The sequence below is a fragment of the Manis pentadactyla genome, chromosome 12 (genome assembly GCF_030020395.1).
Source record: "Manis pentadactyla isolate mManPen7 chromosome 12, mManPen7.hap1, whole genome shotgun sequence".
NCBI classification, from domain to species: Eukaryota; Metazoa; Chordata; class Mammalia; order Pholidota; family Manidae; genus Manis; species Manis pentadactyla.
The window spans coordinates 37,249,244-37,266,022 of NC_080030.1; the positions used below are offsets into that span (position 1 = coordinate 37,249,244).

A 16,779-nucleotide genomic window follows, 5' to 3' on the forward strand; every position below is an offset into this window, starting at 1 on the left:
AGCCACAGAAAATAAGAGAAGAATTTATCATCTCCTGTGGCCACAGCTGGGAAGCATCTGCAGGGCAGGGGTGGGCCCCTCAGCACTCCCCTCCTGCCACTGAGATCTGCAGCAGCCACGGTGACCAGGCTGGGAGAGGAGGAAGCCAGCTCCTCGGAAAGGAGGGCTTGAGAGCAGGGCTGGACACGGAGACTGTAGAGTTGAGTCTTTCCTGGAAAATCAGGAATCCAGGCCTTAGAACACTGACATAATGCTGAAAATGCAGCTGACAGAGCCACGGAATGGGGCCTGATCACCAGTTCCTTATACCTTAGGTCAGTACAGTATGGGGAGGGTCCTCTCCCAACAGGGAACAAGGATGATGCATAAAAATACCTGCTTCTCTACAAAATGTGCATGTTCTCAGTAGACATGGGGGCAGGGGCAAGACTCTTGGGGCACTGTTCATGGCCTGACCGCAGATCCCACTTGTGGCTTCAGGCTCTCCCCTTCTCCCAAGGGGCTCCTCCTGGAGCAAGTCCTCAGGTGTCACTTCCTCATGCAACAAACCCGTGGTCAGTCTGCTTCCTGTGACCAACAAGTCAGGTCCCTGGCTGTCGGGGGGTACACTCTCAGCTACTTTTCCAGCTTCTCCACTTCAGCCAGATCAGTTCCTCTGTGTGTCCCCCCCTCGTCTTCTGCACCAATCATCCCTCCACCTGAACTCCCCTCTCAGCCCTGCTACAAACACCCCTCAGTGCCTCCTCCCTCCTCCTATGGTCCTACACACACACAAACACATTTAGAAGCCATGTAGTGTGAGCCATATATATCTTCTTATGCTATGTGAGATGCAGGGAGGGAGCCACAGAGAAGGGGAAAGCTACGCCCTCTCACACTTCAGTTCCCTCTCTCACCAAGGACGCTGCCTGCCTGCTGCCCTCCAGGTGTTGCTCTAGGCACTGGGGCAAACAGCGGCGAGCAAGGCACATGACCAGGAGAAGCAGCATCCATCACTAGAGGAAGGTGTGATTGCCTGGGTGACGCTGTGCATGGAGGGCTGAGATGTGCGGGGGACTGCACGGGGCACATCTCTGGGGACCTTGCTGAAGAGCTTCAGAGGAGTGGTGGGTACCAAACCTGGTGTCCAGGGAGGATGGGAGGAGGCAGGGCGGAGACAGCCTGCGTGGACAAGCCCTCCACACGGGGAGATGGAGAAAGAAGCAGGATGTCAGGTCAAGAGAGGATTTCTTAACATGAAAGATGACAGTCTGCTGGTTTAACGGTGGAAATGACCTAGCTAGGAAAGAAAGGGGGAAACTGGGAGCAATGTCTTCAATGTGAGGGGACAGGACCCACAGGCACGATGGAAGAGCAGGAGCACAGAGGTCATCCACTGGGGACAGGGGGTGCATGCTGGCACAGAGCAAGCAGATTAGGTCATTGGGTTTATATAAGTTCTCTTTTTAATTCCTCTCACTTCCCCAATGAAATAGGAAGCAAAACCATTAGCTGACAGGGACAAGGCGTTGAAGGCTTGAGATGTGAAATAGTCACCTCTGAGAGCAGAAGAGAAATCTGACAAGAAAATGAAAAAAAATTTACTGAACTACACCAAAAATGCTTTATGAAGCTGCCATGAGCTCACCTGGGATGGGGACAGGAGTAGCGCTGGAGGAACCCGTCGGGCCCGGAGCCCAGCTCTCCAGTGAAGGGAGAGAGCGGCCAGGAGGGATTTCAGATTTCAGCAAGGAGGTGCGTTCTTCCTCAGGAGCAGCCTTTCTAAGGAGCAAGAAGGAACCCGGGCCTCGGAGCAGCAGTGGGGGACAAAGGGATCTAGCCCACCTCCAGCAAGGCCCAGTTTGGGGGAGGGCGTGAGGGTGAGGCAGTGTTTCTAAGAAAAGGCTGCCAATCTGAAGACATGTATCGAGGACAAGACACAGACTAAAAGTGGATTGCTACTCTATATTTCAGTCCAGAAAACAGGCCATAATTAATTTCTCAAGTTTCTTGGCTTTTTAAAAATTGTTGTTTTTTGGTGAGAAAATTATCGCTGGAGATCTTTTAGGCCAGTCTGGTCACCCGTTGGGGGCTCACAGACTGCCACGGAGCCGCAGCAGGTGCTGATCCCTGGCAATGGGCAGCCAGGCCCGGGAGAGGTGAAGGAATCAGACACGTTGATTTGCTTTCTTGGTCACGACCCCACCCACCAGTAGCGTGTGGGGTGCACTGTGACCAGTTTGGTCTCTTCTCCATATGTGCCTGCTAAGTCAACACGCTGGCTGATTCAACAAGGCCCCACACAACATCAGGGAAAACATTCACACTATTTTTACAAAAGGACGGAAGAAACCTTCTCAAAGGACTCTGTACCACCATTTCATTGGTTTAGAAACTACCTCCTCCAACTTCTGTCTGGCCAAAGGCCTTCTGTGCGGGAAATTAGCTTCAGCCTTGGAAACAGAAATGTCTGAGACCAGGGCAGACCTGCCTTAGAATCGTATCACTTCCCAGCAGGGACGCCCCAGCTGCACCCCCAGGAGCACTGGTGTACCTCAAGGTGTTGGTGGGGGGCTATATGAACAAAAGGCCACTGTGCTTGGGGAACACTGGGCTAGCTGAGCAGGTGTATTTACTGCAGGGCCTGGAAATCCTTCCTGTGCTAACTCGAGCTGCGGGGAGCCACGGCCAGACTCCCGCAGGGAAATACTTCTGTTCCAGGAGCCTCTCTCTGGGGAACCTTGCCTTTCAGAATGAATACCTGGCTGCTTCTCATGCCTGTCCCATACTCCTTCCCAGGGGCCTATGTTGTGGTCCCCAACCTGGCCTTTTTGGAAAGGATGCCAGACCTACAGCCTGCCCAGACCCCTGCATGGCAGCCCCGCCTACCTCCTGCCCCTCCTGAGGGGCCCGGGGGAAGGGTAATCCAGAGTGGAGCGCACTGCGCCTCCCAGGGCCTCTGTGCCTGAATCACAGGAGGGAGACATGGAGCAGCGGAGAGAGGCAGCCCTCATCCACCGGCGGATCAAAGCACAAGACAGAGGCAGCGGTGCCGGCTCCATTGCCTGGGCCATTTGTATTTTTCCTTTTGAGACTCACTCAGTATATCCTTGGTCCATTTTTCTGTTGAACTATTTGTCCTTCTTCTTTGTGATCTATAGGCACTGTTTTATATATGATGACTATCAATCTTCAACCCTTTTCTATGTTGCAAAGGTTGCACATAGTTTCTTTCCAGGCTGTTGTCTTTCAACTGTATTTATGGACATTTGATATACTACTTATGCAGTCAGATCCATCAGTCTGACACAGGGTGAAGGCAGGGCGGGGGTCCGAGGGAGCTGGCTGCCCACACTCTACGTCCAGATCTCACACTGGTTACAGAGGTGTGTGGCCTGTGAAAATTCATGGAGCTGTACACTTAGGATTTGTTCATTTTTCCATATATGTTATACTATAACAATAAATATTTTTTAAATCAGGTTTTTTCCTTTATGACTTCTGAGTTTCATGCTTTACTTTGAAAGGCTTTCTATACCATAAAATTGTGAGAGTTTCTCCTATATTTTCTCCTAATACTTTAAAAGTTGGATTTCTTTACATTTAACCTCAACTACCTCTGAAATGTATTTTAATATATGATACAACATAGGACTCCAACATAATTAGCATTGGCATAGGCCAACCGAAACCTTTTTTCCCTTCTGGATGAGAACTGGACATTGAACTCTCTAGCTCTGATACCCTGGGAATCCCATAAAGGTAAAACATCAGCTTTGTTACCAGATGACACTGCCCATGGTAGAAATGACCTTAACTGACAAACTGTTTCTGGATTGGGAAGAGCCATAAATTAATTATAAAATCACCAGTGGGGATGCCAGGCTTGGGGTTCAGGTAAACCCTGGAATCCATAGCTGGGGGTTTATAAGGGATGCTGGGTGCTGGGGGGCATAAGGCTTTTGGTTGGGGGAGAAGCTAGTCACTAGATGGACGGCAGCGTGAGCATACCTTCATGACTTGCTGCAAAGACCACCCCTCCCCAGGAGAGGCACAGCAGGCACTGTCCTGCGGGCGAGCTGAGGCTCCCACCCGTGTCCTTCCTGACCAGGCAGCCGAGGGAACCTGGTCTGAGTATCTGGCCGAATAAAGGAAGCACTCCACTGGGCACGGAGCTGGTCAACGGCGCCAACACCATTTATCGAGCATCCACCTTTCCCCCAGCTGGTTTGAATAGTCACCTTTATAATGAACTGAATTCCTCTATTTACGTGAGTCTGTCTGAGACCTCTCCTCTACTCTGTTGACCTTTTCCTATTCTGCTACCGTCATGGCTTTCTAGTAGACCGAGTCTGTCCTCACGGATTCTGCCAAAGCCTTCTTGGCTGTTTTGGGTGCTCTGCCCTCGTTCCTCAGTCTTTCCCGGGCCTCTCCTCACCCAGCAGTGCCAAACAAGACAGACGACATCCCTTGTATTAGGCTCCTGGGGCTGGTAACAACGTACCACAAACGGGGGGGCTTCCAACAACTGCACTTTGTTCTCTCACAGTCTGGAGACCAGACCCCAGGTGGGCGGGGCTGTGCTCTCCGAAGACTCTGGGGGGGATCCCTCGGGGGGATCCCTCCCTGCCTCTTGCAGCCCCTCGAGGTCCCAGGTGTTGCCCGGCTGGGGGCAGCATCACGCCAGTTTTCACCTCTATCTTCAAAGGTCGTCTTCCCTCTGTGTGTCTGTGCCTTCACGTGACACTCTCTTCTCCGTGTGCATCTCTGTGTCTCCTCTTGTAAGGATGAGAAGGGCCCACCCTACTCCAGTGTGAACTCATCTTAATTTACATCCTAATTCTGGCTGCAAAGACCCTATTTCCAAAGACGGTCCCATTCCCTTGCCAGGGATTAAGTCTTGCATGTATCTTTTGGAGGACAAAGCGCAGGGCCCAACATCCTGCCCCCACAGAGCCTGCATTCTTACTGCCAACAACAGGCCATGTGCATGCAAGCAAAGAAATAAGCTGCTTTTGGTGATAAGTGCTGGGAAGAAAAGAAAACAGGCGATGGAACAAAGACAGCTGGGGTGTGGAAGCCATGGGCTCATTCTGCCAGTGTGTTCAGGAAAGCCTCACCCAAGTCACTGTGTTAGCCCTGAATGGGGAGGGGGCAGCCCGGCAGAGCACTGCGGCAGAAGTCACAGCAGATGCAAAGGTGCTGGGGCAGGGACCAGTCAGGGCTGGTCGAGGGGAGTAAGCTGGGGAAGTGGCAGATGAGGCTGGAGAAAGAGCCAGGGCAGAGGACAGAGGCATCTCAGGCTTAATCAGGCTGCTGTGTGGGGGTGGGGTGCCCAGGGAGTGGCGACCACCAGGTGGAGTGAGAGAGGGCAGTGGGTAGGCGAGCCGGAGAGGGGACTGGCAGGATTCAGACATAGTCTGGCCCAGCTGGCAGACTGGATGAGGTGAGGAAAACAGTGGGGTGGGGACGACTCACAGGTTTTTGTCCTGAGCATCTGCACCGTCCCTGTGGGGCTGCCATGAACCAAAGTGGGAGGAGTGAGATGAGAATAAGTTTAAACATGGGAGGGTCCCAGATACACTTTAAAATCAGCCTGCTACATTTTACATTGAAGTCCTGTTGGAATTTAATTGGATTTTACTCACAGATAAGTGGATTTACAGATGAACTGGAGGACTAACATCTTTACAATGTTGGTGTTCCCAGCCCAAGAATACACTGTATCTTTCCAAGCATGTGGTGCTTCAGTGCAGTTTGGTGCCTTTCTTCTTGATGGCCTTACATATTTTATTATTCTCAAAAACCATTGTCACTGGGAGTGGAATCTGTTTTTCCCTATTACATCCTCTAATTGACTAATGATGGAATATAGAAAAGCCATCAGTGTTTACTCGGCTGAGCTTGAAAAGCAGCCAGCTTATTCACTCACTAAGTCTAATGAACCACAACATTTCTGCCACCCAGCTGCAACACTTACCCACATATTCCCAGTCGCATTTCACTTGTTTTCCCTGCTCCCCTTGTGCACCTGTGTGCATGTGTCCCATCATCTATCTCCCGGAACCCTGCCAAACAAATCCCAGACATGATATTTTGCTAACGGATACTTTAGGATCTGTCTCCTGGGTCTTCTAAGTGTACAATCTCATCATCTGCACCCAAAAGGCTGGAGTGTTCAGGAAAGAAGAAGACAGAAGCTACAAAACTCAGGCCTTCCTAGAAGGCCCAGGAGAAAGTGGTAGCAAACTGAAGTCACAAAGGCCATCTTGGTAAGCTCACCAACTTTTCTGGTGGGATCACTCCTCAAGTCTTCATTCTGGGTCGATTTTCTCTTTTAAGACAAAATTCTAATTAGCTTGGTAACCTAGTTTTTCTAATAGCAAACTGAATTAGAAACATAAAAGGGGGAGGAATCTGCTAAAGGCAGACCCTTTCCCCCCAAATCCCCAAGTCTGGAGCCATTTGTATGTAGGCAACAGAATCTCATCATTATTTTTCACTTCATATATGTGGTCATATGTAATCCAAGCCTACCTTGAAGGCGTAAGGTACAAATACAGGTCCCACAGTTGATTACAAATGTAACACTTTCACACAAGTTAGACGAAGGCCTTTCCCAGTCAGCCTCAAGTCCACATGGTACCTTTCTGTAAATTTAGAAAAACATGTCCCCTCTGGACAGATTCCAACATACACACTCACAGCATGGAGAGCAGGGGTGGCGGGGGAGGGACTGGGAGTTCAGCCGCCCAGCCTGACCCACGCTAGAACCTGGCACCAAGGCCTGGACCTTTCCTTGTTCCCAGCTCAGGCTCCTGGGGCCCTCTGAACTGTGTTCATAACCTCCTAATGGAAATCATACCTCTTCCTCTGTCAACAAACAGCAAAACTTAAAATAATAACAATAATAAAGTTGTGCTACTTTTGGGAAAATCAATTTATACTACCAGGTAAAATTTCTCAGTCCTCACCCCAAAACACTGTTTATATAGTGAGTTTGGTGAAAGAGGGAAGTCGCCCTCTGAAATGAAAAATGTAAGATTCTGTTCGTCCACTCTAGAGGCAAAATTTCAACATGGAATTTCATTCTTGCAGCTCCATTTCTGGCCCTCCCATGTCACCCCTGCAGAAGCGGTCTGACCACGGCTCCTCCCTTCTGGGTTCTCAGGCTCCTCCCACCTAGCCCAGGGGCTCCTCCCCACTGGTCTGAGGCTCCTCCCCCTCTGGCCCACAGGCTCCTCCCCTCCCAGTGTCCTGGTTAAAAGAGAAACAGATACCACTGTCCAGATGGACCCCATTACAAGGGCCTGGCTCAGTTATTTCCAACCCACATTTTCCAATATTTCATGTTTTATCCACACCATTTAAATAAAAACAAACAAGCCCATGCTGAAACATGCCCTGATGTGTGTGCCCCTATTCTGCTGTGTCGGAGCACATGGACTGCCACACACCTGACAACATTCTGTCACTCCTCTCTGCCACTGCATCCATTTTGACCCCACCAGACCCCACGTTTGCTTAATCAGGAAGCAGGAGCTGGAAAGAAAGGAGCTGTCTCCTTTGCCAAAGAGTTTTTCCAACATACAGTATTTATCAGTCACGGATCAGATCCATGGGGAAGCTCAGTTCATATACCATCTAACCAGTAAAAACAGACAGATGAAACAATTCCACACAGCCCACACATTCCCAGACATGCAGACTTCCCTTCCAGTCCAGATTATCACAGAGGAATGACACTCAGTGTGATGCAAAGGTCTGACTTTCAGAATGTCAGCGGATATTTATAAGAATCTGCAAAAGGCGCTACTGAATTAGCATAGTTTAGGATATTTTAGTAAACACCTTATTTTGTGTTCCTAATTTAAGCTTAAATTGATTTTGCTTTAAAATTTTCTTTTGCTGATTATAGGAAAGGGGCAGAATCAAGGAAAGAATCTCATGAACTTTAATTAATTCATAAGTTTCCCATATAAAATGTAGAGCATCGGATTCCTAGGTTGAGCTCATTTCACTTGTTTGCCCTACTTGTTTGTTTGAGCCATCTTAGATTTTACATGGCCAGATCATTTCTCTTAAGGTTGAAATTTCTGGCTACTTTATAATTTTAACTAGGTGTGTAAAGTAAGGGTGTTGCTTATTTGCTTATGCTTAGTATTTAGCTTTTTTTTTTTTAAACCTGTGGAACCTCAGAGTAGGAAAGGTAATATAAGCTGTTACTGATTTGTTTTCAGATTAGGATTCTGAGGCCTGGAGGGATTAGCTTAATTCCCTCAGGTAAGGAATCACCTGAGGAGCTGGGGATAGAAGTCAAACAGGTGAAGGGTTTGGTGGAGGTATCACTAGAATATTCTAGAGTCAGACCTGAGGAAAGGGAAGTAGTTTGCTTTTTTCTGAGTAGAGATCACTACCACCAACAGCAATAACTCTATACAGACTGAATACAAAAAGGCAGCCAGCCAGCAGAGATAAGAGAGCGTGCATCATGCTCAACTAAAATCTGGCTGTTTTCCTAGATCTTGTCAGGTGACTGGACTATCCCAGGCCTATGCAGGGTCTCAGCATCAGCTGAGGACACCCTGCCTTCCCCAGCTCACCCCCCAAATCCCACATCAACAGTGAAACTAGGAGAGCATTTGGTGGCCCAAGTTCTGTTCTGGGAGACCTCACACTGCTCGAAAGGGCACGGGGCAGTCCCTCTCCACTTCTTAGCACATTTTGCCCTCAGCATGCCTCCTCATCAAGGAGCCAAAGCCCAGAAGATGAAGCCCTTGTTTTCAGGGGGCGTACGGGCTCACTGAAGCACCCAAGAGTCAGAGCACAGCAGCAGGTCGTCAGGCTGGACAGGGGTTCCAGGAGGTGAGGGAGGTGAGGGAGGCGGCTCCGCCACGCCCCAGCCCCAGGGAAGGGAAGGGTAGGCCAGATGTGGGCACAGATGCCGGGTCAGAATGAAGTATCAGATCCCGTGGTATTGCAGAAGCCTCTCTGGATGAGTCCCACATCCCACAAAATGGCCTAAAAATTAAGTTCCGACTTTCATGTTTGCTTTGGAATCAGACTTAGGAATCGCTCCCAGGACCTGGGCCACGGGAAGGAGCTGCCCTACGTGCCCTCCAAAGCTAATATGCTCAGAGTGGATCCTCCCACCAGGAGTTGTTTTCTGAACCAGGAAGCTTTACAAGCAAATGGCAACCTGCCAGCTTCATAGGGCACGAGTGCAGACAGCAACCTAGCACAGAACAGGCCATGTGTCCAGCCCTCCCAGCCCAGCCTCTGCAAAGCACCAGGCCCACAACAGGCACCCAGTGCCCACCTTGGGTGCAAAGCACAGTTCTGTCCAGCCACTCGGCAGTGCTGCCCCAGCCCCCCTAGAACAGGCAAAGAGAGGACAGGAAGATACGTTTCTGCAGAGGACCCAGGAACCTCCTGCCTTCAACATGGAGGAGCTCTGTGGGAAGACACCAGTCCAATGTATCATCTGTGAGGCAGCCCTGACATTCAGAAGCATGTCCTCAGGGAGCCTGGGGTCTCACTGCTGCCTCTGTGCTGAGAAACCTAGCACTTTCTTTACAGCCCTGGGTCCTACTCAGGCTCTGTTCTAGGTGCCAGAGGGACCCACACCGAAGGGTAAGATGCAGCCAAGCCTCAGCTCTGCGGAGCCCAGGACTGAAGTCCACACACTTCTCGTGAAAAATGTTCCCTTTGGAGTATCACACACGCTGCTCAGAGAATGGGGAGCTGCTCCCCAGGCCTGAATGCTCCTCTATAAGAAAGTGCCAGATGAAAATCCCATGGCAGATGGGATGTGCACTGACACCTAGACTCACCAGCAATCCTTACCTCCCTGACAACCCGTGTACTTTGGAACCCAAGATAAGCAGAGAGACAACAGGACACAGCTAGTCTTTTTCATATCACATTGCACTTTCTCTTTTTCTAAGAATGAGATTTTACTGAACATACCGATCTCTGGAGCCTCCTAGCCTTGTTCAAATCACAGCCCTGCCACTGGAGGTGGAATCTCATATAAATTCTTACACTTCTCTGTGCTTCAGTTTCTCCAAATGTAAACTGGAGATTATTAGTATCAGCCTCATTGTAAGGATTAAATAAATCAATGCACGTAAACCCCTTAGAACAGTGTCTGGTACACGATAAACACTCCATAAATGCTCGCTGTTATTATCAAGTTGAACCAAAGTATTACTAACCAGCTAAAAATTCAAAACAGCTTGTAATGAACATCATTGATGCAAAATGCACTCATGATGTGTGACTATTTCCTGGGATAAATTTCTACCCATAGAACACTGGATCAAGGACATGCATGTTTTTTAAGGTTTTCATCAAATCATCCTCAAAAATGACTTACATTTACATAGTAGTGCCTGAAGGCTCCTTCCAGCAGTCCTTGAAAACAGGAAGCAATGATAAATGGGCTGTTTTGTGCCTTCCTGAGGGTGGCCCTGGGCCTGCCTGCACAGAGTCCCTCATCCACCAGCGCGTGGGTAACTGTCTGCAGCAACCACTGCCTGGAAATGCTGGCACGGCCATGGGGCCTTTGCTTCCAAGCCTTCAGCTTGGTCAGGTGCAGACCTCATCTGCCTGCTCTGACTGTTCTTATTTTCCCCTCAAGGTGGGCTGGCCACCCCACCCCCAGCCCTTCATGGAACACTTAGGGACACCAATCTAATTCCCAAATCTGAGCCTGGCGCACTTTCCCAGAGCTTTAGGGACATTTCAAGTGGAAGAAGAAAAACCAGAAAATAATCCCCTTCCTCAAGTGGAAAGTTGCCTAGTCCGGCAACAGAAACTGAGAAGCCAAAAATCACGAAGGGGAACCAGGATGCCCAGGGAGCTCCCCAGGGGAGAGGCCCAGAATGACTCCAGTGCCCAGAGCAGGCCTGCTCAAGCCTGTGTGCCAGGGCACCAGTGGAGCCCTGTGCCCCTCAGGCCCAACTATTTTGAAGTTTTAAAATCAAGCTAACAAACCGTTAAACAAAATATGTTCTGTCCTCTTCGCTTGAGAAGCACACCTCCGTGGCCAAGCTCAAAGGCCGGTTGAGAATGTGGCCAGTGGGGGAGACACGGTACTCGGCCTCCTTCTCTCTCCACCACCACCCTCTTCTCTCGGCTTCCCACCACTCGGCTGGGGTCCTCAGGCACACACCTGAGGACACCCCGGCCAGCGTGTGTCCTGTTCCACCTGCACCATGTGCCCTTGTTGCAGCCCCTTCCCTGGGGCCTGTAGAGGACACCCACTGTGCAGTCTGTCAGGGGCCCTGGGAAGAGATCTGAGCAGGACAGAAGCAGACTGGGCACCATGTGTGTAGGAGAGTCTGGGGTCCCGAGAGGGGGCACCAACGGCAGGCTGACATGGCCCCGTGGCCCAATTCCTCATGCTAGTGAGAGGCACAGGGCCAGGTGTCCTCTGGCCACTGTCTAGGGACAGTGCTACCAATGGACTCATCCCAAGATTGGGACACCCTGCACTTCCAGGCTGTAGTTTACCCTTCCCATGTGATCCCTCTGCTTTTCAAAATGTATCTTGGCTAGAATCTCAGAATCAACTCACACTGCCATTTTTCTGTTGTTGGTCACATTTAAGTCCATCAAGTAAATTTTGAACTTACACAAACACACACAAATGCCAGACAGGAGAACAAAAAGAAAGTCATAAATTAAAATCTTGCTCAGCATTGAACCTGCTAAATTTCAGGAGATTCATTTTTCACAAAAAATATAGGGACAGGTGACACAGAATTGAAATATGTTAACTACCAAGTGAGTGACGGGTACAGAGGATTCATTTTTTCCTTCCACTCTTATGTACATTTGAAAATTTTTACAACTAAAGGTTAAAGGAAAAGGTTTTGAGCCACACAACCCACAAAAGGAGACTGGTAACCTTTGAAATCATATTCCTACCAGTGATGTACTAAATGGACAGGCGGACGCACCTCTCATGCACTGTCCATTTTTGTAAATATTATGCTGAGCAAACCCGCAGTGAGATAGGATCGTGCAGGAGCCACAGAGGCCACCTGGCTGCTGTGGCCCCAGGCTGCTACCCAGGTTTCCCAAGTCAGGAGCCTGGAGCCCTGACCTGCCCCACCTGGACTTGTATCTTTACTACCAGAATTGATTAAAAGGCTGCTCATTGATTCTCTCAGATGTTCTTAAGCAGGTTAAACTTCAAGTCAATGACCAGATAAATCCGGGACACAAAACCAGAGAAAGTGACCAAGGCAGTTTGTCAGACAAAGCCTGCTTGGCTCTGTGGCCATTTCTCCAAATCAAACAAAGCAGGCACTGTGGCCTCTACGTAAACATAGCAGCTGGGAGAATCCAGGCCTGATGTTGACATGGAACCTTTGTCCCAGAAGCTTAAAGTAATTGAGGAAGACTCATTAATTAACTCAGTTAAGTCTCCCAAGCCTCTTCACACTCAGCCCGCACCATTTGCAATAACAAGCATGGCCAGGAGAGAGAGACAGGGCAGCTCCCACTCATAAACACACACGCAAACACACGGATGCACGCAGGCCGGCCTTCCTGGAGCTGCTGGGGGGACACTGAACTCTGGACCACTGGTGCTCACTCTGAAAATGGAGAAAATGCACAAACATCAGGCATATTCCCCTTCATCCGGTCCACACTTAGTCTAAAAGAGACAAAGGGCAAGACCCAAGGTGCATACAGGAGATAATCTGTGTGCTAATTTGGGATTGTGGACCAAGGGGAATCGTTACCTGCTATGGCCTTTCCCTGTACTAGAGAAGCCTCCTACTACTCAATCAGGTCACCAAGAAAACCTTATAAAAACCTTTGAACTTGGTGCCAATATGCTGGCTTTTCTGCCTCTGAAATTCCTGCTCCCATGGATCCACAGTAAAGACAGACTCTCAACCCAATTATTTTAGAAGCAGGGATTTGGAGGTCTTCCTTCAGCAACCCTCCTGCCAGCAGGCTCGAGGGCCTGGTGTGAAAACCGTCTTCAGAGTCGTGTTGGAACAAAAGGACTGGACACAACAATTAACCAACCAAGGAGAATCGGGTTTTCCTACACTCACAACCCCATCAAGCCCCCGCCTGTCTCTGAGCACTGCCTGAAAACGCTAGGCAGTGGTGAGCCCCTCCTGGCGAGAAGCCTTTTCAAGCTAGGATCCTTGTAGGGTAAAATGTGCCCCGAAGGGCTCTCCCACTGTTCCCTGTCAAAGCAGCTGCCGAGCATCTGCCACAGAGCTGGACAGCATTTAGGACCGCTCAGTGGCCAGGGAGAAACCACTAGCACAAGGGCCTAAACCCTCCACTTAAGTCTCCTGGCCTCTCATTCCTCGTTGGGGAGACATCACAGGAAACCACACCAAGGTGAAAAGGAAGCTGCCTCCAACCTTGAACCTCATGGAAAGGGTGAATGGTCAGGATTCGGCCATCAGCAGTGCCAGCTGCCACAGACGTACCGTCCCCCACAAAAGGAGAGTGGAACCTTTTGGGAAAAAGTGAGAGCACTCTCACCTTGTCAAGGACAGGAAGGCTAGCCCTCTGGAGCACAGATGGGAATTTCAGCGTCAGAGTCGTTCTAGCCAACTGTGGAGTGTTTAGGATACTTGAAAAGTTTGAAACGACAACGTCCTAGTAATAGAAGGTGCTCACAGTTCTTCTCTGGGCCAGCAACACCACCAAATGCTACAGCTGCTTTTTAAAAATGGTTTCACTTAATAATTTAAGAAAAACAGACTTTAAAAATGCAGCATTCAGCCCAAGGTCTACTGAAAAATGAATGTTAGGTTAAGTGACAAATGTGGACTGCACGTGAGTTGGGGACATGCCGAGTCCTTTCATTACACCCCCTGCTCTAGAATTCGGCATGCTATAATCACCAAAGTGAAGTATATGCACCTCAGCCCATACTTAACTTTCAAATGGAAAATATGCTTTATATTACCTTTATTAATCATTTTTCAAGTCCTCACTTTTGAAAAAACAGCCGTTTTCTCCAAATGGTTTCAAAAGAACTCTTAAATGTGCATAAACTCTTTAATGATGTTGTAATCCAGCTGAAAGATGTTTTAGTCTCTTTGATGAAGCAGTAGTTTTGTACCATGACATTATCAGCTCATTCATCTCAGCTCAGATAAATGTGGTATGAAGCAGACATCTAAAATGGAATGGAAATTTCTGTGGTTTTAAGACCTTAGCAAATGACCAAACTTGGACTTTTCGAGACAGAGCACAAATCGGAATAATCTGATAATAGTTTAATCCATGACTTGCTGCACATTTCTGGTGCTGACAATACTGGACATTGTTTCAGTAACCAAGTGACTGACAACAAACCAGATAACCGTGTGCTAATGAGATGATTGAGGAAAAGAGAAAAAGAGGTGGTCCTTCCAACCTGTATCTTAACTGAAGAATCAATGCATACAAATGTGGCAGGAAGACTAGAGACCTTTGTAAAGTGTTGTGAGAGTGAGCGCATCCGCCATCCGCCACCTCACGGACAAGTGACCTCCTGTGTGCTCTGTTTAGCTACGAACAAGGGGAGATGGCACAGCTGGACACCAGCAGTAAGCCTGCTCTCCATGTTTACGTTTAAAGTTCTGATAATCCAACCTGGTCTTGCTCACTTGGGCGTTACCTAGAGCTTATTCATGAATGTGCCACAAAACCAGGGGTGGGGTGGTTTGTGGTTCCAGGGAGCCATACATCCTGTGGCATTACAGAAACAGTCATCTAGGGTTCAAGTGGAGCTGGGTCTCCTTGGGCAAGCAAGTTTCTGGGGCTCTTCAGGCCCCCATTTATTCACCTCTAACACTGGGGTGATAATAGCTCTTTTGTACAACCGTGAAAATTAAATGAGGTTGTCTCTGATGTTCTTGGCACAACGCCAGCCTCAGGTCTTCCTGAGGCTCAGATGCGAAATACATGGGCTTGGCATCTGGCTAACTTCAAAGTCACCCAGCGTAAAGGCAGAGTCACCGGGGACTGACTACACGTGCTTCTGAGTTCTACAGTTGGCGGTACTGACGCTCCTCCGCCAAATATTTACCGGGAGGCAAAGCGGTTTCCCCGGAGTCTCCCTAAGAGTGATTTTGCCCCGATCCCCTGCTGGGTTGACTCCAGTAACACAAACCAACGGGCATCAACAGATGCGAAAGGAGGTCAGGGCACATGGCAGGGCCGGTTCCGGAGCCAACCCGCTCGGATTAGTAGTGAATCTGTAACGTGCCCGGAGGGGCCCGGGGCAGCAAAGCCCGGAGTCGGCTCTCCACGAGCGCAGCCCCCGGGCGGCGCGCCGCCCGGAGACCCCCGAGGAGGCCCGGCAGAAGTGCCCTCGGCGTCCCCGGCGTCCCCTCATTCAAACCAGCCGCCGGCCCCACCCCGCGCCCCGGCCGTCTCCGCGCCCCCGGACTGGCCACCCGGGAAGGGAGGTGCCCGCTCTCCGAAGTCCCAGCGAGACGGGCGCCCTCCCGTCCAGGCGCCGCCGCCCCGGGGCAGGACACGAGGCCCCGCGGCACCAGCCCTCGCCCGCGGCGCCGCACTCACCGAGCGTGGCCACCGTGCCGGCCTCGAAGAGCAGGCAGTCCCCGCGGCCGCGCGCCTCCAGCAGGACGCTGCTCTCCGCCCCGGCCTCCAGCCGCCCGAGCAGCCGCAGCCCCTTGCTCAGGGCCATGGGCGCCGCGGCCGCGTCCCGCCCGAGGGCGCGCAGCCCGCCGCGGCTCCCGCAACCTCAGGAGTTCCGCTCTGCGCCCGCGCTCCGGGCCGCCCGCCGCCTCCCCGGCCGGCCCTCCGCCTCCGGCTCCTCCCCGCGCGGCCGCGCCGCCGGCCCAGGTGAGCGCGCGGCCGCCTCCGCCTCCGCCTCCGCTCCGCGCGCCGCGCTCCCCCCAGCGGCCAGGCCGGGGCCGGGGGCTAAGCCGGGGCGCCGGGGCGGCGGCCTGGGAGGTGGATGCCGCACATTCCCGGGCGCAGAGGAGGATGCAGCCCGCGGGGGGCCCCACCGCGCCGACAGCGCCCAGACGCCTTATATGGGCCCCTCCACGCTGCCCAGCCCTCCCCATCCCGACCGGGCGCTGCGCCGCCCTGCCTCGTTTGCGGCGACCCTGGAGTCTTGCCAACCCTCTGTGCCGCAGCTGCCCCGCGGGTAAAGTGGGATGAGTAACTGCAGGCACGTACCGCAGAAGGTTGCAGTGAGGACCCCGTTAATTCGCCTAGAGGGCTTAGTGAGGGCCTGGCGAGTGCCAGGTGTTGGGTAAATGTTGCCTTTTGCTTGCACTTGCTACCTGTATGGGAGGGCAGGGCAGGCCACTGTCCACACCAGGCGGAATTTGGGGGGCAATCAAAGATGGGTTTTTTTGGAACGCTGAGACCATGATCTCTAGACCTGCCACTTCGCACGTGACCTTGCTTTCTCTGAGAGCGCTTTCCTGACCTGTCATTTGGTAACAGTACCTGGCCCACCAGCTTCCAAGTAGCAAGCAGGGCAACTGAAAGGTGCTCAAGGGGGGCTCTTCCCCTCCCCCTGCCTGTGCGCTTTCTCTCGAACTTGCAATCCCTATCCCCACTCTGTTGAGTATAGTCCTGGACTTAAGGGCAGGTGCCACACCAGCCAGTCTGTACTTAGGGCATACGGACACCGGCACATATCTGCATGTCCTCAACTGGGAGCATGTGACCCATATGAAGATGACCTAAGTAAGCAGCTAAGCAATGGGAGGTAGGACACATCCTGGAGTGGGCGGGGGATGTCAGGACACTTCTGCCCCAGAGAGAGGGCTTACCTGGGGTTGC

General features: G+C 51.1%; 1 protein-coding gene across 8 annotated transcripts in view; it reads right to left on the reverse strand.

The window, feature by feature from the left end:
• The window catches only part of SYNJ2 (synaptojanin 2), a 95,354-nt gene extending 79,562 nt beyond the window's left edge, over positions 1 to 15,792 (reverse strand). For 7 of the 8 annotated variants that reach the window (XM_036886692.2, XM_036886693.2, XM_036886695.2 and 4 more), the window contains exon 1: positions 15,538 to 15,792. In XM_036886692.2, coding sequence (XP_036742587.2) covers positions 15,538 to 15,664 — 127 coding nt within the window. In that variant the 5' untranslated portion in view covers positions 15,665 to 15,792. Of the gene's footprint in view, positions 1 to 13,933; positions 14,147 to 15,537 lie in introns of all 8 variants that reach the window. The other variant, XM_036886694.2, reaches the window with a different exon arrangement.
• Positions 15,793 to 16,779: the final 987 nt, after the last annotated feature.